Here is a 20,548-nt window from a genome sequence, read left to right on the forward strand (position 1 = left end):
GAGAGCAACACATGAGGACGCAGGATTTCCGTGATGTACGGCTGTGCCGTCAGAGCTCCCTCAGTCACTACCAGCCGTGACCTGAAGCTATATCCCATGGCTCCCAGTAAGTCTGGAGTAATACCTCTCCAGTGCCCCTCCCAGAAAGTGGATGAATGGGATCTAATCACAGGTCGCCGCCATATACGTCGATGGCCATCCGGAGTAATGCGATTCGTCGCCACGACGCCACTCACCAACAGTCCATTCTTCCTGCTTACGGCATCACTTAAAACGTAGCCATTTGTGTTTCCTGCAGCCTGTGAATCCAGCTGTAATTCCCTAGTCTGGCTGCTGCTAGTCTCCGTCTAGTGGTCCAGGTTGACAGAAAATGTTCGAGAGGTCCCATTTCTTGTTCTCGCGGAGTGAAGAGCCTGCGATGAGCTTGGTGCGCAGTACGGCGATCCTCCCTTGTCGTGGTCAGACGTGGTCGATCAGAATCTTGACAACCAGTATGTCTGTCTTCACGTTCCCAAGCAGTTCAACATCGAGTTACGGTCACACCCGTATGCCTCCAAATCTGGATACTGTAAAAGTCGACCTGTCGGCCAAATGGAGACCGACAATGAAGCCCCTTTCAAACTCTATCAGATGCTGATAACGCTTTCAAACGAGTATGCGGCATACCTGTGTACTTCGAAGTCATCACTCAACTACAGACAGTGTTCATGCTCCTGAACCAGGTCTGGTAATAACCCTAAACGCGAACAACAATAATGCGTTCTGAAGGTCGTTGTACATGCTACATAGAATTGTACCTCCTGTCATTTACAAGCCAGGCGATGGTGCGTTACAGTGACATGTCTTGTGGGTGCTTCACACTTCTTGCCAGGCCGTGTACATTATACACAGTGCGACTGAGGTTCCACTTTTTAATGTGGAAGCACTCAAAATACTTCGTGTAATCAGTAGCTTACATTTGACGCCTTAGTAAAAATATCACGATATAGGCTGTTGTAAATAATTTTGTGAAACCTGAAGATGATCAGAGGATCGAAACTGGTAGTAAATAATTATTTCAACAGCAATTCTTGGTGGTTTTAAGTTAGGACTTTTCCAAATACTTAAGTGCTGTGAAACACCACTTGCACAAAATACGAGTATTATAGTCCGAATTATTTAGTCCAACCGTCTGCATGGAGCGGGTGGCAACATTTACTCGGGGTATGCAAAACACATCTCTTGGTCGAGGTGCGACATGTCGATTGTGTACAGTGTTAAGACAATTAAAACACGAAAACTTCAGAGAGGTGGGTTAGAGCTACCTTGGGTCCTTCCTCTTAGGTAATGCACCGCTGGTCACGCGCAGTCATAGCGCCGGTCCCTCCGTTTCCGGCCTCCGAGCTGCCACCGCAGCCGACGCCAGTGAGTCATCTCATCCTCCTCCTCCTTCTCCAGAGGTGGTGGACGCACATTCTCTCCACAACACAGCTGTCGCAGTAATCCTCCTCTGGCGGCGCCGTAATGCGAGAGGCCTGTCCTGCCTCTCGCCGCCGCTTCCCCGTTGTCTCCGCCAACAGCACTCTCCCGGGCTACAACTTCACAGCCACAAGTCGTCGACAACAAACGACCCTCCATTCTTGCGAAAGGTAGACACGTATATTCGACCTTATCGATCAAGTATTTTTAAGAGTTTATCTTAATAGTCATCACATTCATGTACGGCGAGTAGCTCGCCGACAATGTGCTTTTCCTGTACCACGTCACACACTCCAGTCGTTTCCTATCCTGGTAACTGGCATTACTTTGGGCCACTGTTTCTGGTGGTGGTGGTGGTTAGGGTTTAATGTCCCGTCGACAACGAGGTCATTAGAGACGGAGCGCAAGCTCGGGTTAGAGAAGGATTGGGAAGGAAATCGGCCGTGCCCTTTCAAAGGAACCATCCCGGCATTTGCCTGAAACGATTTTAGGGAAATCACGGAAAACCTAAATCAGGATGGCCGGAGACGTGATTGAACCGTCGTCCTCCCGAATGCGAGTCCAGTGTGCTAACCACTGCGCCACCTCGCTCGGTCACTGTTTCTGCATCTGGCTTAAATCGAAAAAATTATGTGCCTGAAGAATTACCACTGTAGCTTGTTAACATAATACTTGACTTGTTTGCTTTATACCACCTATAATTAACAGTACAGTGTCTAAGTACTCACGCCATACCTTAGGTGCTATTAGGACTAGCGCGCTGATGGATCCGTAGGAACCTAATTACGTATATACATAGTTCATCCACCCCGCAAATCGAGAATCTCGACGATCTTTGTCCGTTATCGACATCGATACTAGCAAAATACCCTCCCGAGAATTCAAAGACATAAGAACGTTTTTTGCATAATTTCACATTCCTATTGCAATTCCCGAGAAATGGGGTCTCTTAACAGACGGACAGACACACAGTCGGATAACAAATGTAAACAAAAAGTTCGTGTGATATAATTACAAACTAACAATTTTCGGATTTTTTCCTTTACTTCTACTGTGAAACCTTGCTTGTTACCAAATTACGTGATTCTTTCAAGGGGAAGTGCCCTATAGGTTTTGATGAGTGAGTTTGCGAGTACCACAATATGTGACATAAATGACCGTATCTTTTGACTGCATTGGCTTAGAAGCTTAAATGTTGTACACTTCCATGGGGCCATAAACCTCAATATCTATCATAAATTTCAACGTGATACGCCTACCCGTTTTCTGACAAAAAGTGGTTTTAACAGAGGGACAGAGAGTCGATATGAAATAACCATTTTTTCCGTCTGATACAATTACAAATTAACAATTTGCGCATTACTTTTACTGTGAAACCTTGGTTGTTGCCTAATTTCATGAACCTAGATCAACGGGAAGTAACTTATAGGTTTTCGTTAGTGAGTTTGCAAGTATCAAAGTATATGTCATCAATGGCCGTATCATTTTTTGCATTGACTTACAGGCTCAAATGTTTTACAACACCAAAGGACTGTCGACCTTAGTACATGGCATAAATTTCGACTTGGTATGTTACCAGCTCCTGAGAGATTGGAGTGTTAACAGTCTGACAGACAGACATTCAGACCGACAACAAAGTGATCCATATGGGTTTCCTCCTTACCGGGTGAGATATGGAAGCTATAAAACATCGCTAATTGTTCTACGTGCACCCAGAAGCTCAAACTACAGACTAACGCAGTGTAATGGCGACGTTGGCTAGTACGTCACGTGCTACTGAGCCGCTTAATACTGCGAACTGCCCCGCCGTCTGCTTTCTTACCTGCGCATCAATATAGGTATCAAAAATTTACGTCTGTCTGTCCTACGTGCCTCACGGTAGCGACATAAACTGTTTGTAAGCATCTGTAACCATAAATGAGGTCGGTAACCTTTGTAACAAAGTTGCTGACACGTGGTACACTGGGGACTGACATCGCCAGTATAGCCGATTTTAATTTTAATAGTAATTTTTGAAATGAATTAAATGTTGCGAAATGAAATGATTACATCGATAGGGATGGAATCAGTGACGACGAAATGATATGAAACATCGGTGTGGTCTTTAACATTCGGTGAATACGCAGTGAAAAGAAAATGTAAAGTCAATTGAAAATTTGTGCCAAACTTGAATTCGAGCCCCCCTTCCTTCTTGACGCGGTGTTCGTCCATGCTTCACTAATTCCTGCTAACATCGCCGAATAATAAAATGACATCTTCCCTCAAATTCTGACATCTGCGTGTATCGTTCACACACGTATTTGCGCGGCTTAGTTACTATCGAACTGAATGCATGAAATGAAATTCGCGAAGACTATATGTCCTGACATTGACATGTCCCCTGTATACTATCATTTCCAGCTGCCCGGTGAAACTGCGTTACACATTCATCCATCCGCAACCAAAGTTTACAGTTTTGCTTTTACCATCCATAACTGTATGAATATCAATAAGTGAAAAATTTGCTTAACTCCTTAGTGGTACATCGCTTTTTCTTTCTTTCTTTTTTTCGTCTAAGAGTGTACATCGCGTAGGGCCCCCGCTGGCATGGACTCGATTAATGTCTGAAGCAGTGGTGGAGGGAATTAACCCATGAATCGTGCAGGGCTGTCCATAAATTCGTAAGAGTATGAGGGGTGGAGATCTCTTCTGAACAGCACGTTGCAAGGCATCCCAGCTATGCTCAATAATGTTCATGCCTGGAGAGGTTGGGGGACAGCGGATGTGTTTTAACTCAGAAGAGTGTTCCTGGAGCCACTCTATAGCGATTCTGGACGTGTGGGGTGTCGCATTGTCCTGCTGGAATTTCCTAGGTCCGTCGGTATGCACAGTGGACGTGAGTGTATGCAGGTGATTAGACAGGATTCTTATGTACTTGTCACCTGTCAGAGTCGTATCTAGACGTATCAGGAGTCCCATACTACTCCAACTGCACAAGCCTCCACCAGCTTGAACAGTCCACTGCTGACACGCAGGATCCATAGATTCATGAGGTTGTCTCCATACCCGTACACGTCCATCCGCTCGATACTTTTTGAAACGAGACTCTTGAGAACAGGCAACATGTTTCAAGTTACCAACACAATATCGGCGTTGACGGGCCCAGGAGAGGCGTAAGGCTTTGTGTCGTGCAGTCATCAAGGGCATACGAGTGGGCCTTCGGCTCCGAAAGCCCATTTCGATAACATTTTGTTGAATAGCTTGCACGCTGAAATTTGTTGATGGCCCAGCACTGAAATCTGCATGAATTTGCGCAAGGGTTGCATTTCTGTCACGTTGAACGATTCTCTTCAATCGTCCTTCTTGCAGGATATTTTTCCGGCTGCAGTGATCCTGAGATTTGATGTTTTGCCGGATTCCTAATATTCACGGTACACTCGTGAAATTGTCGTTGGGGAAAATCCCCACTTCATCGCTACCTCGGAGACGCTGTGTCCCATCGCTTGTGCGCCGACTATAATACCACGTCCAAACTCACTTATATCTTGATAATCTGCCATTGTAGCAGCAGTAACCAATCTAAGAACAGAACCAGACACTTGTTGTCTTACATAGGCGTTGCCGACAGCAGCGCCGTTTAAGCCTGTTTACATATCTCTGTGTCTGAATACGCATGCCTATACCAGTTTCTTTGGCGCTTCAGTGTGCGTAAGAAGCAGAATTAGTTATTTTTACAGAAGACAAACAATTATAATCAATCCCAACTCATACGCAGCCACATAGAACAATTGTAAATGATGTATTAAAATGATTTCTGAAAATAGTCTCTCCTTCGGTTTTAAGGAAGCACAGCATATGCGATTGTGCACATGAAAGAACATCAGTTACGGCATGAGCAGGAGTTATTCATCAAAGCAGAATATTTAAAATGTTTGGGCGTACATCTTAGAGCTTCTTGAACAACTCAGCTTATCTGCTTTTCACTTAATGTTACCGTAAGCCTTGCAGAGAGACAAATCTTCAAAATTAACATAGTTTTTCTTTCATTCGACTACGCCATATCGAATTGTTTTCTAGAATAATTCATCTTTAAGAAGAAGTATTCATTACACAATAGCGTGCCATAAGAATAATATGTGGTGGTCATTCACAAATTCAGAAGGAACAACGATAACGATAGCTGTACTACCAGAAAAAAGTTGCCTTCAATACTCGTCATGAAAACTGATTTGAGCTCAGAAGGAGGTGAATAATGCTACCAAAATCTCTGATCACTTTCCCAGTGGTATAAAATTCCTGGCATCCAGCAAAGCTAAATTCGAAAGTAAGTATCAGGACAAATTCATTTATTTCATAGGACAATTCTTATGTAGAAATTTGTATCTTATTTGGTACAAAAATATTACAAACTTCTTTGCTTGATTAAACTAAATATAGTTTTGCTACTTGAACTTAAATAGAAGTTGTAAGCATTAACAACGAGTCAAGTTCATATTCTGTAGACTGACTCCCTCCACTTCATTACGATATACTACACAAAATGACCCATGAAACATGCAACTAACTAACTAAATGGAAAACGACAGAGTAAGTTAAAAGCTACGCCTGGTACTTTACCTTTGATGAGGAAAACGTGTGAACCCTTCAGCGAGTTTTCTTTTCTCCAATTGTAAGTTTTGGTACTAATAATCCACATAACATAGAATAGTGTCATGGGGATAGTAACCGTACGAGAATTGACAGCAGCGACTGCTCGATTCAGCGGAAGAATTACCGTCCCGGAAGAATAACAATCTCACAGAGCGCTATGGTCCTTCAAAGCCGTCTCTTTAACTGCACATAGCCTCTCCCCAGACTCATCTACTGAATTCTTAACGTCTCTTCACATATCACACCTCTTAATGTGACTCCAACGGCGCACTGAACGCTTGTGCCGTTCTCTCGTTTCTTGTTACGCAATGTTTGAACCATGCAATGTCACTGGAGTGACCTTCGCGTGCGGGGAAAAGCCCACTAATTATAAGTGTCTTTTTTTTTTTTCTTCGAGGAAGAAATCTGGACTCCCTGCTCTTAGCTATTAAAGCAAGACGTAAAGAGGTAATAAAGAGGTATGAATGACAGGAAGTGAATCTGACCGACCAGCCTACAAGCATACGTTGAGCATGTGAATGTTACTGTCAAAAAATCGGGTCATTCCAACGACGGTTGATAAATCCATTCGCAACCAGTCATTCATGTCAACTGGAACTAGTTTCATTGCTGCGTTTTAGATCCCAGCATTGATCAACGATCATTTGGCGTTGTCAGGATATCAGAATCTGTATGCGGATGCAACGGTAAGCAACAGCCGGTCCTGAAGCACAGGATGTCCGTTCCCCAGCCACACAGAAGCCATTATTTAAAACTGAAACATCCGGGCAGATTAAAACTGTGTGCCGGATCGCGACTCGAACTCACGACCTTTGGCTTTCGCGAGCAAGTGCTCTACCCGACTGACTATTCATAAAACAACTTGCAAGCCATTCAATGATAAAATATGAAATGCAAGCACTATATGATAATTAAAAGCGAAAACTGAGAAGGGTAAATGTATGTGATGATAAAAGCCAAATCGTTCCTGTAATTTTAGGTCTACAAATAAGCCGTTTATGAGGTAAGTGAAAAAGTGTGATTACTAGCCTTTAATACGAAATACACTGAAGCGACAAAGAAACTGGTGTAGCCAAGTGTATTCAAATACAAAGATATGTAAACAGCCAGAATAGGACGCTGCTGTCGGCAACGCCTATATGAGGTAAAAGTGTCTGTCGCAGTTCTTAGATCGGTCACCGCTGCTACAGTGGTAGGTTACCAAGATTTAAGTGAGTTTAAACGTGGTGTTACAGTCGTGCACGAGCGATGGGACGTACCATCTCCGAGGTAGCGATGAAGTGAGGATTTTCCTGTACGACCATCTCACGAGTGTACCATGAAAATCAGGAATCCGGTAAAACATCACATCTCCGACATCGCTGAGGTGGGAAAACGATCCTCAAGAACAGGACCAACGACGACTGAAGAGACTCGTTCAACGAGACAGAAGTGCAACCCTTCCGCAGATTTCTGCAGATTTCCATGCTGGGCCATCAACAAGTGTCAGCGTGCGAACAATTTAATGAAACATCATCAATATGGGCTTTCGGAGCCGAAGGCACACTCGTGTACCCTTCATGACTGCACGACAATAAAACCATACGCCTCGCCTGGGCCCGTCAGCACCGACATTGGACTGTTGACGACTGGAAACATGTTGCCTGGTCGCACGAGTCTCGTTTCAAACTGGATCGAGCGGATGGACGTGTACGGGCACGGAGATAACCTCATGGATCCATGGACCCTGCATATCAGTAGGGGACTGTTCAATGTGGTGAAGGCTCTTTAACGATGTGAGGCGTATGCAGTTGGAGTGATATGGGTCCCCTGATACGTCTACATACGATTCTGACAAGTGACACGTACGTAAGCAACCTGTCTGATCACCTGCATCCATTCATTTCCGTTGTGCATTCCGACGAACTTGGGAAATTCCAATTGGACAATTGGACCCCACACGTCCAGAATTGCTATAGAGTGGCTCCAGGAACACACTTCCTCTGGCCACCAGACTTCCCAGACACGTACATTATTGAGCATATCTGGGATGCCTTGCAACGTGCTGTTCAGAGGAGATCTCCACCCCTTTGCACTCTTTATGGAGAGGCCTGCATAATTCATGGTGTCAATTCCCTCCAGCACTACTTCAGACATTAGTCGAGTCCATGCCACGTCGTGTTGCGGTAGTTCTGCAGGCTCGCTGGGAGCTTCACGATATTAGTCAAGTGTAATAGTTTCTTTGCATCTTCATTGTATTTCATAGTTAATAAACCTAGTTTTACATGTGAACTTGTCGATTAAGTCGTCGACTTAGCTATCCCATTCGCACACAAAACTTTACTACTGCCAGTATCTTTGGCCTGCCTTCCAAATTTCACGGAAACTCTCCTGCACTTCTTACGGGACTAGAAAACCTCGAAGAAGCATATAACGTACGAATAACCACTACCTAGATGTTTGTTTCTAGAATGAATCTTTCACTCTACAGCCGGCCGCTGTGGCCGGCGGTTCTAGGTGCTTCAGTCCGGAACCACGCAGGTTCGAATCCTGCCACGGGCATGGATGTGTGTAATGTCCTTAGATTAGTTAGGTTTATGTAGTTCTAAGTCTTGGGGCTGATGACGTCAGAAGTTAAGTCCCATAGTGCTTAGAGCCATTGTATTATTTCACTCTACAGCGGTGTCTGCGCGGATTTGAAACTTTCTGGAGAACTAAAACAATGTTCCGTCCGGAATTCGAACACGGGACCTATGCTTTTAGTGTTTACGTGCCTTACCAGTTGAGTTTGTGGTGGTCCTCCTACACTTGCGGCGCTTACTATACTTCGGTGGCATGTATTTTATCGACCAATGGGCCCACCAGAACCTATGCACATCGAGTACGAATTATAGACACAGGGAGATGATACGCAATACAGGGGCTTGGACAAATTCTCGTACAATTGCAGTCGAATAACAGCGTCAAGCTCTGAATTAAATGAAATATAACTGCATACTGAGGGCCGAAAGGCGATAGCACCTATAGCTATTACCGTCGAAAGTAGTCCAAAATAACTAAATAACAGTCTTCCACGCTGTAAACAGCTTGCCACTGTCACAGAAAAGACCTTTCATCTCCCTATTAAAAACGTCCAAGACCAGTTCTGTGCCCAGACAGCTAGGAACTCATCCCATAATTTCATCTAAATACTTTACTAAATTCAAAGTATCAGTCACAGTCAAAGTTAATTTAAATACACATCACCATATTTTCTCGTATTTATACATCAATGTGCAGCTACTATTCTATAACTTGAATCGACTCGCAAGTTACAGTTACGTCCATTAAAAATCGGTTCGATCTTGGCAAATATACCTTTACAAGACCAAGTGCAGCACAGGACTCTCCTATTTTACAATATTTTAAATAAACTCAGTCTATGACCCGTGACGTCGTTCTCTTTGACGGCTGCCTTATTCGCGCCTCGTCATCAGTAGGGACAGGTAAAAATCGTTTTATTTTATGGCCAAAGTCGGTATTAGTTATCGCCCAATTCGTTTTTATATTTTACCAAGTGCGGTGTTATTTTTTGCCAGATTCATCGTTATTTTTCCTAAATTATTTGTTATTTTTGCCCGATTTGTTGTTATTTTGCCAGTTTCACTGGTTTTTCTTGCAAATTCGGTATTATTTTTTGCGAAATTCAGTGTTTTGTTAAATGTGTTACTCCTTACACCGAGTATAGAGTTATTTTTTTTGCCAAGTTCGATGATTTTTTTGTAAATTCATTGATTTTTTTGGCAAATTTATTGCTTTTGCCAAATTCTGTATTTTTTTCCGTATTCGGTGTATTTATTTCTAAAGTCAGTGCTGTATTTTTATGAATTTGGATGTTACTGGCTGTCAAAATTCTGTGTTATTTTTGCCAAAGTCTGTGTTTTTATCAAATTCAGTGCTTACTGAACAATTCGTTGTTGCTTTTGGAAAATTGGGAGATGTGCTTTTGCCAAAATGGACAGTGTGTTTTTGCCAAATTCGATGTTTTTTGTCCAATTCGGTGATATTTTTGGCCAAATTGTGGCAAAATCGGTGATTTTTTTAAAATTTGGTTTTTCTTTTTGCCAAATTCGGTGTTACTTTCGTGATTACATCAAAATGAACCATTATTTTAAGGCTATACATGAACATCAGCTTGAGGATATTAGTGGACAAAATGCAGTTTTAACATTCAAAAATTATTAGTTACGATTATTAGTAAACTGCCGTCCTCAAAATGATTACATTTTTATACGGCGAAATTACAACTTGTACGATATCTGTTGAAAATCGCCAATTTCACGTAATTTCGCTAAAAGTCGATAATTTCTCGTTACCGCTTTCACGAATTTTTCCTGTCCCCAGTCATCGGTTGCCCATTGTTCCATTGTTAAGGACTGTTCCACCAGTTGAAGTGCACACTGCGCCACCGAGTTATTTACATCGCTCTTTCTGCAAGTTATCTACAGGAATTCCTCCGATTATGGACCCTGGCTGTCTATCAGCTGCCTCTATATTAAACAATATTTTCAGACAATTAGACCGATAGGTTGCCCAGTAAAGTAAAATAATACGGTCAGTTTAAGCTGACCATGCTACCTGGACACCACTTCACAGTGTCCTTTCTTCCTGGTATGCTAGTCCCACAAAACACGGAAAAGAACTCTTGTGAAGTTTTGAGCGTTGCGACGAGGTACAGGCTGAATTAAAGCTATGACGGCATTTCGTGAGTCATGCCTGGGTAGCTCAGTCGGTAACATCAGTTGCCCGCGAAAAGCAAAGGTTTCGTGTTGGAGTGCCAGTCCGGCTCACAGGTTAAGTCTAGCAGGAAGTTTCAAATCGCACTCCGAGCCAGAGCGCAAGATACATTCTGGACTGGTTTCCTTTGCCTGGAGAAATACTGTCATATGCAACTGTTCCTAGCGTTCACTAGCTACACTCTACTCAGTTTTTACACGTTTCCACTGCGTGCCGGATTTTTACAGAATGACGAAGATTTTTATGTTAGAGGTGGAACCGTCCCTGTAACTTCAGAATGCTGACGTTTACAACCAAAGTCTCCGATAAGTCATCCACAGTTGGAAAAAATGTATCGAATCAAAGGATGAATTACGCTATCGCATCACAAGTGTCCGGGAACCTCAACACAATGAATTGACCACTAATATCACGACAGGCTGACCAGCCAATATAGCAAGAGGTGGGGATTATTGTGTTGACAGTAGAAAAGTAGTTACAGTACAAAGACTCGGTCAGAGTGCTTAGTGACTTCGATCGTGGACTAGATACTGGGTGGCACCTGAGTAAAAAATTAATCAGGGGCAGTTTATCCAATATAAAGCTGCCCAAATGGGCTCCAGTAGTACAAATAATAATAATAATAATAATAATGATACTTTTCCTCCTTCATCGTTGCTATCAGTTTCAAAACAAATACGACAAAATGGCTACTTGTCATTTTATTTCAGAAAATTTGTTCATACATCGTTCTGAAGTGCTGCTCCGTTGTATCATTTCAGAGAACCCATTGTCACTTCCATGATATTTCATATAGGACGTGAAGTTAAAATGTGAAACTGCAATGTGCAGGAGTCACTCGGCAACTCGGTGCATGTCAGAAGCCTACACAAGCTCAGCCAACCACACATTAGTAGCTCCATCGGGTGCTGTTATTGGAGCTCATAAAGTAACGCCCCCAAACGCCGGCGCTACTTTGTAGTGACGGTGTCGCTTTCACGCTAGATCTGAAGTCGCCGACGAAAGCCGTCTAGACATAGGAATCTTCTGGAGGCGGCTCGGAGCTATCCGGTTGCGTCCGGTTGTGAGGTAAGGTCACCGTGGAGGGGCGGGGCGGGAGAAAGTTGGACGCAGCTCCAGCCACGCAGGCAGCTCCAGTGATTCAGCCAGCCACCGCGCCTGGAGACGTGGAGTCTCGCCGTCAGCCTCGCACCGCGCCGCAAGAACAAGTTCCTGACCCAGTGTCCGCGTGTGTAACTAGCTTGTGCCTCAGAGATCTCACATCCACCGTAAGACGGGTAGTCAAAGTGTTCACCACTATCTACAAAAATTAAACTGCTGCCATAAGACTTGGGTAGTGGTGTAAGTACAGGGTTATTACAAATGATTGAAGCGATTTCACAGCTCTACAATAACTTTATTATTTGAGATATTTTCACAATGCTTTGCACACACATACAAAAACTCAAAATGTTTTTTTAGGCATTCACAAATGTTCGATATGTGCCCCTTTAGTGATTCGGCAGACATCAATCCGATAATCAAGTTCCTCCCACACTCGGCGCAGCATGTCCCCATCAATAAGTTCGAATGCATCGTTGATGCGAGCTCGCAGTTCTGGCCTTTTCCGTAAGATTTTCCAAACCGTCGGCTGTGGTACGTTTAGCTCCCTGCTTGCTTTATTCGTCGACTTCCGCGGGCTACGCGTGAAACTTGTCCGCACGCGTTCAACCGTTTCTTCGCTCACTGCAGGCCGACCCGTTGATTTCCCCTTACAGAGGCATCCAGAAGCTTTAAACTGCGCATACCATCGCCGAATGGAGTTAGCAGTTGGTGGATCTTTGTTGAACTTCGTCCTGAAGTGTCGTTGCACTGTTATGACTGACTGATGTGAGTGCATTTCAAGCACGACATACGCTTTCTCGGCTCCTGTCGCCATTTTGTCCCACTGCGGTCTCGAGCGCTCTGGCGGCAGAAACCTGAAGTGCGGCTTCAGCCGAACAAAACTTTATGAGTTTTTCTACGTATCTGTAGTGTGTCGTGACCATATGTCAATGAATGGAGCTACAGTGAATTTATGAAATCGCTTCAATCATTTGTAATAGCCCTGTACTTCTCTGCATCCCATCAAAAGTGTCTGGACATCTATAAATGGACATTAACATGTGTGCACCCTTCGCCTTATGGCTACGTGACCTCTGATTGGCACACTTTCAGGAGGAATGGAAGTCCGTTCCTCGTCGAGAGCCTAAACCAGAGGAGGTAGAGATGTTTGATTCTGGAATCCTGAACGAAATCGACGTTCCATCTCGTGCCAGAAGTGTTTCTTTGGCTTCAGGTTGGGACTCGGGCAAAGCTAGTACATTTCAGGAATGTTATTGCCCACAAACCATTGCTTCAAAGATGCTGCTGTGTAACAGGGTGCATTGGCATGTTGATGAAAACAAGCATCGTCGGCGAAATATTGGTCTACCGCACGAAGTACACAATTAACTGCAGCTGTGCTGGTTAAATTTAGGGACCGTGGCGGTGTGGAACAATAATCTGTATTTTTCTGCTACCAGCTTCGCCAGTGCGCTAACGATGCAGACGAAGCTTTCGGATGTCAAAAACCACGAGTGAACAGTCGACACATAAAAAACATATCACCCCTTAATCACCTCATAACAACTGACGAGAAACTATCTGCATCCTGCACAGGTTGTGGTATCACACCTGTACATCAGCATAAGCCAATGCTGAACGTCAATTTATGGCCGGCCACTGCCCAGCCCCTTCCCCCACCCCCTTTCCAAATACCCCTACAGCCAATCCAGTAGCAGAACAAGTGATCAAAATAGTTCTAGGTTAACTTCGACTAAGACATGTCAGCTTTAAGTAACATCAGTTTTGGCCGTGCGGTTAGAGGCGGTATGTCAAAGACTGCGCAGTCCCTCCCGCGGGAGGTTCGAGACCTCTCTCGGGCGTGGATGTGTGTGTTGTTCTTATCATAAGTTAGTTTAAGTTAATTCAAGTAGTATGTAAGTCTAGAGATCGATGACCTCAGCAGTTTGGTACCTTAGAAATTCACACACATTTGAACATATGTTTGCATAAGCACCTGATGATAAACAAAACATTATCGAAAGGCGTTGCAATGTGTTAAATTAAACATAAAATAAATAAATATGCCTAGTAGCAGAAAAATGCAAATAAGCAGCACACAACGCCAAAAAAGAGTGTTCCGCTCCATCACGTAACGTTATCGTAAGTGCAATAAGAAGATTAGACCCTAACCTCAAAAAACATCTCCGTACCGTAACACCATCTCCTCGATACCTCACTGTTGGCACTTGACATGATGACAGGTAACGTTGTCCATGCATTCACCGAACCCAACTCTTCTATTGGATTTGTACAGGGTATAGTGTGATCCATCTTGGTACACGCTGCCGTTGTAAGGTTGCCTGGGAGTGGACGGAGCGAGCCAAATAACGGCTGAACATCATTCGTATCAAGCCACCCATAACCTCGACAAGAGATTTTGGTAGTTTGCTGCTCTGTTTACCGTTACGAGGAATCAAAGTTGGTTGATAATCTTTTGGTACCACACCATGACAGTCCCAAAAACACATAGCATCAAATAGCCTGATGAACGATGCGTTTTCAGTGTTTTGGCTATAGTGAGTCCATGTTTCCACCAAGCACACCACCATGGTGATGATGCGCCAAAAGTACGAGTGGCTGTCAGAAAGTAATGACCACTAATTTTTTATTTTTATTTTGCAAGGAAAGTAAGTGCCATGTACAGGATGTTCGAAAATTCACTTTACAAACTTCTGGTGCCTGTTGAGGGGAGTGAGTATATAATATTTTGAATAGGAACCGATATTTTGTAAAATTATTCCTTTTAATAAATTTTAGCTTTAAATATATCATACTCTGTATAAAATTATACGAAAGTTTTCAGAAAATCAACTGAGACAATACTGGCCTGTCCAAAATTCGAAAAATAATACTGGTATCGACAACTATTGTTGAGGAGAGGAGGATGGCCCGTTACAAGTTGCTGGCGCACAGAATTTTTCAAGACATCCGCGTCTTCAGAGTGATACCCGAATGAGCTTCTCTGAGCCGGGGAAGAGCTGGATGATCACGGATAATTTGGTCGACATGCTGGCTGTTGTGTGAAATCTCTGCCACCGCCCGCTCTGCGTTGTATCAGCCAACTATTTCGTCCCTTCAGCATCTCTACAGCGACGAACTCATCGGCTAACAGTGCTACCGTCCATCATAGCATCTCCGTACACTTTTATCAACCTTTTCTGTATTCGATTGGGCGTTTCGTCTTCTGCAGTAAGGAATTCAGCCACAGATCTCAGTTTATACGTACAGCAATGACGGCCATTTTCTGATCTTATAAAGTGCTGCCATGTGTAACTAGGGCTGGCCGCAGAAGAAGGTTTGGAGAAGTGTGTAAAATTCATGATAACTGCTTTACCAACTTGGAGGCCAAGAAAGTGGACATTACTTAACGAAAGGCACTCATAATTGTCTAGAGTGGCGAGACACAGCTGCGACGTTTCCACTGATGCCTGAGTGCGGAAAATTTTTTGAAGCGGGCGGCGACCTTTGTCATTTAAAAATGTCGTGCATGATGTTGAAAACCGATACATGGTAGCTTTTCCACTTTTTCCAAGATCTCTTCGACTGCGATACGCCGTTCTTAGAGCACCGAGGCCTCCTCCTGCGATTGTCTTCTCTTCAAAGAGAAATGGTCTGCCACGTCGTTGTTCATCGCTGTTCCCCTTCCATTTTGTTTCGGCTCCTCTGGCGACTTATTACAGTACCGAGCCGTGGAGATTTCAGTGTGGCAAAGGGCTGCAGATATGTAGCGCTACCTGCAAACAAATGAAAACTTAATCACGTCACATTTTAACCAGGTGCTACTTAAAACTTTGAATGACCATCGTACTATCACATCCGCTTCTAAAACCACAAAGTCGCGTCTCTTTATCCGAAGTTATAACACAAAGCTCAATTAGAAAAAAATTCGGACACATTTAACCGTCAATGATGAGATGCGGTAAAGTACAGTTCCTGGTTTATATGCCAAACGCAGCTGTACATAATAAGACTTATCGGAATGGATCAACACTCGCGATTAACATGTATTTGTAATTGGCGTTACAAAGAGTCGGGGGGTATATTCCATGTGCCAGCCAATCGCATTTCTTTCTTGAGCCCCAACCGCAAGCTATGTTTCCTGTTTTGTAGGTGCACGCAGAGTCTTCTGAAGCGTGACTGTTCGCTCATTGGCAACAGTTTTTTCCCTCGAGAAATGAGGTAAAACTGACGTTATGAAAACACGAGGAAGCAATCTGAGTGAAGTATTGCCGCTGTTCTCAGAATTACACCGCAGAGGCGCAAGTCAGGGAAAATGTGTTCCCAGAACCTCGCTTCCACCATCATACACAGAAAATTCACCTGTCTTCCAGTTTGGAGGCAACGCAGTAAATTCAATATATTTCATATCACAACTGGTATTTTTTAGGTCCCATTCCGTTGCATCGTCAGCCCAGTGAGTAATAATAATAGGATATTCTTCGATAAAAAGCAACCATGCTCGCTGAAGCAACAACTCGATTAATTACAAATAGCCCAAATACCTCTGGAATGAATTTTCACTCTGGAATGGAGTGTGTGCTGACATGTAACTTCCTGGCAGATTGAAACTGTGGCCTGGGCCGAGACGCAACAAGCGACCGCCGCATTTCACGGACACGTGCTCTACCGGCCGAGCTACCCAAACGCGACTCACGTTCCGACCTCACAGATGTACTTCACCTAGTACGTCATCTCCTACTTCCCAAAATTCGCACAAGTTCTCCTGAATATCTTGCGGGGCTAGGACTCGATGAAGAAACGATATTGTGGTGACATGGCTTAGCCATATCATGGAGGATTGTTTCAGGAATGAATTTTCACTCTCTACTGAAGTGTGCGATGATATGAAATTTCCTCTTAGATTAAATCTGCGTGATATTCAATGCGCACACCGCTGCAGATTGAAAATTCATTCTGTAAACAATCCCCCAAGCTATAGTTAAGCCATGTCTCCGCAGTCCTTTCATTCACGAGTGCTAGTCTCGCAAGGTTGCGAGAGAACGGCAGGAGATGAAACACTGACGGAACTAATATTGTGAGGCTGAATCGTATGTCATGCTTGGGTAGCTCAGTCGACAGGCGCGGTAGCTCAATGAATATCTCTCTCAAAAGTCCAAGGTTCGACTCCCACCCAGATCAAGGTTTAAGATGAATCCAGGAATGGTAGTTTTGAAAAGGACACAGTCGACTTTGTGTCCCATCCTTCTCCTTTCCGAGACTGTGGCCCATCTCTAATGACAACGTCATCGATGTGTAGTTAAATTATTATCAAGTTGCCATCCTTTCTTCTTCTAAACAGGGAAGAACTTTAATGCAAATAAAAATCACTGCGAAATTATTTCCAGTTTGAAGTAAAGTATTCAAGTGTCCAAGCAATAAACAAATTATAACGTTTTATTCCTTTAGTTTGAAATACTGTAATGTAATTCTGTTGCGGAAAATTGACTCAAGTCACAGACTGGCAGATGGGCGATGATAACACCCTGTAGTCTGGCGCACTGACCCTATCGTATTTCTTCGTATCCTTTTTCACAAGCTACCGATGGGCATGTACTACAGAAGAAAGAGGTTTGTTATGCCTATAATAATGCGAAATGAGTAGTCATCTTACGAACTAAAAGAGCACGTTGTATGTAATCTTCAGATGATTTATGAACTTGTCATAGCACAACAGAGGGGGAGTGGGCTTAGAATCCTAAACGTCTGCGACGGGTTAATTGTGGAAGACGACAAGCTACATCGGCCGGTTGGGGGGGGGGGGGGTGGCGGGGGTGGGGGGAAGGGGGAAGGGTTCTGCGAAAGACAGGTAAAATCTGGGAAGCCCGCTCCCCTTTCCCAGAACCGATTCGTGGATCTACATCTGAAACTGCCTGATAACATGGCCGTTATAATCTGGTTTTTGAATTCTTTAGCTAGCTTTGCAAACGAATAAATTTACTTATAAATAAATAACAGTATTGAGTTCGTGGAGCAAGAAAGACAGAGAGTGTTCCAGAGGGAGAGGCGAACACCTTCAAGAGGACAAAGACCGACCCCTCCTGTTTCGTGCGTCGCTCCGGCTCCGTGGAGGCCTTGAGAAGCGACGCGAAGCGTTACCTCCAGAGAAATCCGCTGTTAGTCGTTGTTCTGGTGTGGAACGATGCAAAGCCGTAGCAACTCGCTCTGACGGGAGAGATAACACTGTCTGATACATCAGAAGCTGCCGTAGTAGTGTTGGGTGACAAGCTAGCGACTGCTGAAGAAGTTAATCGAATTGTATAACTGTCTACAAGGCTCGGATAAAGCACTATGATAACCCAGAATAGAACTTCATTTTCGACATTTGCCTTCATAGCTGTAGCTCACTAATGCTCTCTGTTCTGTTTTCCGTGCATCACCACACTTCTGAAAGTGTTAGGAGTCGCCTACACATATGTGCTGTTTACGATGCTGAAGAGACCATACTGACTTCCAACGAGGAGAGTCTTCCGACGCTCGCCTTGGTATTGCATTTGTGATAACAGCTGTAATTTTACTAGAGCTGCTGTATTTAGAGTAAGAATAAAGTACAGAATCGGGGAAAAACTCTCTGTTAAAGACTAGAGGGAACCGAAACTTGTTTCAGTTATAGAGACAAAATGGCATTAAAGACGATTGTTACTTCTGCCAGCAGTATGTGCTAATTTGTCACAAAATATGTTACCCAGCTTCATATGCGTCAGCAGAACATACTGTTATCAAAAACCATGTGAGTGGTACTGCACAAAAAATATTCATGGTAGAGTTGTTTTAGCCGAGCTACACATTTACCACGTGAGAGCGAACGAAATGATTGTTTTCCATAATTTACTTAAGACGAATACTGAAGTGGTGCTTTTCAAAAGGAAACAGCCGGTTTCTTTCGCAGTCCTTAAGTTCCAACTTGGGCTCTGACGGCCTCTTCGTTAATGGGTCGTTAAGCTCCAAACTCCCTTCTTAGCTTTCTTCAAGAATATATTTCAGTGATGTGAGGGAACGCTTTTGCTTTAGAGAACGCGAAAGGAGGCTACAGTCGAATTTGTCTCCCTCTGTGAACCATGGGCTGTGTTCTGCAATAGTTAAAGAGCTCAAATAAGGGTTTGCTGTGGGCGTTATGATCTCACATAAAGAAAAGGCTGTTGACAGGTCCTCTATGTAGGTGATCCTGTTCGATTCTAAAGGCTTATGAACTGTTCCCAGAAATGGATGGCCCCATTTACTTGGATGAATGTCTTCAGAATCGGTTTCGTGACCGCCGAAATAGAATAACGTCTACTCCACCCTCCACAATCGCCGGAATTGAATGTTATCGATGTACTGTGGAGCGTATTACTGGCGCGCGCTGGAAATAAAAGCCTCTGAATAAATCTTTATTCTTCATGTCTTCATATATATTTCTCACCTGGTGACGAACACATTTCTCCCAACGAGAGACCGGTTTGTTGATACCATCACTGTGGAATGTTTCACTTGTCCCACTTCATCACTATCAAAGTGAAGTCCTCGAAGGTGTTCTCTAAGTTTTGGAAACAGATGAAAATCGTACTGGGCCAAGTCAGGACCGTATGAAGGATGACTGATTACAGTGAACCCAAGGCGTCGGATTGTTTGTCGCAGGGTTCGTGTGTGCTCAAGCACTGTCGTGCTGAAAGAGAGGGTATTCATTCGTGGACGAATTCTCAAATTAGAAACTCGATTACAACAGACTGTTTCTCACGCCCCGATATAGTTACGTTACACACCTCCATGTTACAATTCGGAGCCCTCTAGCGGCAGAGGGCTGCGAATAAAGATGTAGAATGTTAATAAAATGTGTTTTATTTTAAAGGCTTTAAGAGTTTTCACATAAAAATATTACAGACATTACTTCTCAGCACGCCCTCGTAGAGTAAAAAGACTCGCTATGCTCCTCCAGCATCTCTGAAGAAAACGTAACAGATGCGTTACAAGAAATGCTATTCAATTCATCATAATGCACGACTACATTAATACTCTGGAGCTGTTGTAGACACCAAAGATGACCATCTATTACACTATGTATGTAGTCATATTATACTGATTTTTCTGAAAATTGCAATACCCAGAAGGAATGATACTAATCACTCCATACGTAGAACAGTGGAATCACAGTACTCGTAAGTGATTAAGACTGCAGAGAGTTTTCGAGCTTGTAGCCCAGCAGCACCCTCTTTTGTTGTGGCGAGAGGATCATGTTATACCATGCTCAGTCGGTGCGGAGCCGTCAGACGAAGTGGAAACGTGCAAGCAAGTGCCGTTATGCCCCATCAATATCAAAGCGTGCAGTACTATCACGTCAGTTGATACGAGGCAAAATAGTCAGCGGAGTTGTGGGTCATACAGGGCACGATGGTACGGCAATGATGCGTGTGAGTAACCAGTGGATAGAAGACGGGTGTGCACGGCGACGAGTGGGTACTGGACCGTGCAAAGTGCCACAGCGCGTGATGCCCGCGATCTTGCCCGTATGGTTGTAACCGACAGAACAGGTTCGTCCACTGTATTGGTTCGACGTTTGAGCACCGCAAAAGATGTGGAGACGTCAGCATCGACAGGTCACCACCGT

At 43.8% G+C, this 20,548-nt stretch overlaps 1 protein-coding gene across 1 annotated transcript in view; it reads left to right on the forward strand.

The window, feature by feature from the left end:
• The first annotated feature begins 1,326 nt into the window (after positions 1–1,326).
• The window catches only part of LOC124788703, a 366,395-nt gene continuing 347,173 nt past the window's right edge, over positions 1,327–20,548 (forward strand). The window contains exons 1-2 of the mRNA XM_047255982.1: positions 1,327–1,404; positions 1,511–1,628. Coding sequence (XP_047111938.1) covers positions 1,327–1,404; positions 1,511–1,628 — 196 coding nt within the window. The remainder of the gene's footprint in view (positions 1,405–1,510; positions 1,629–20,548) is intronic.

The sequence above is a fragment of the Schistocerca piceifrons genome, chromosome 3 (assembly GCF_021461385.2).
Source record: "Schistocerca piceifrons isolate TAMUIC-IGC-003096 chromosome 3, iqSchPice1.1, whole genome shotgun sequence".
Taxonomy (NCBI): Eukaryota; Metazoa; Arthropoda; class Insecta; order Orthoptera; family Acrididae; genus Schistocerca; species Schistocerca piceifrons.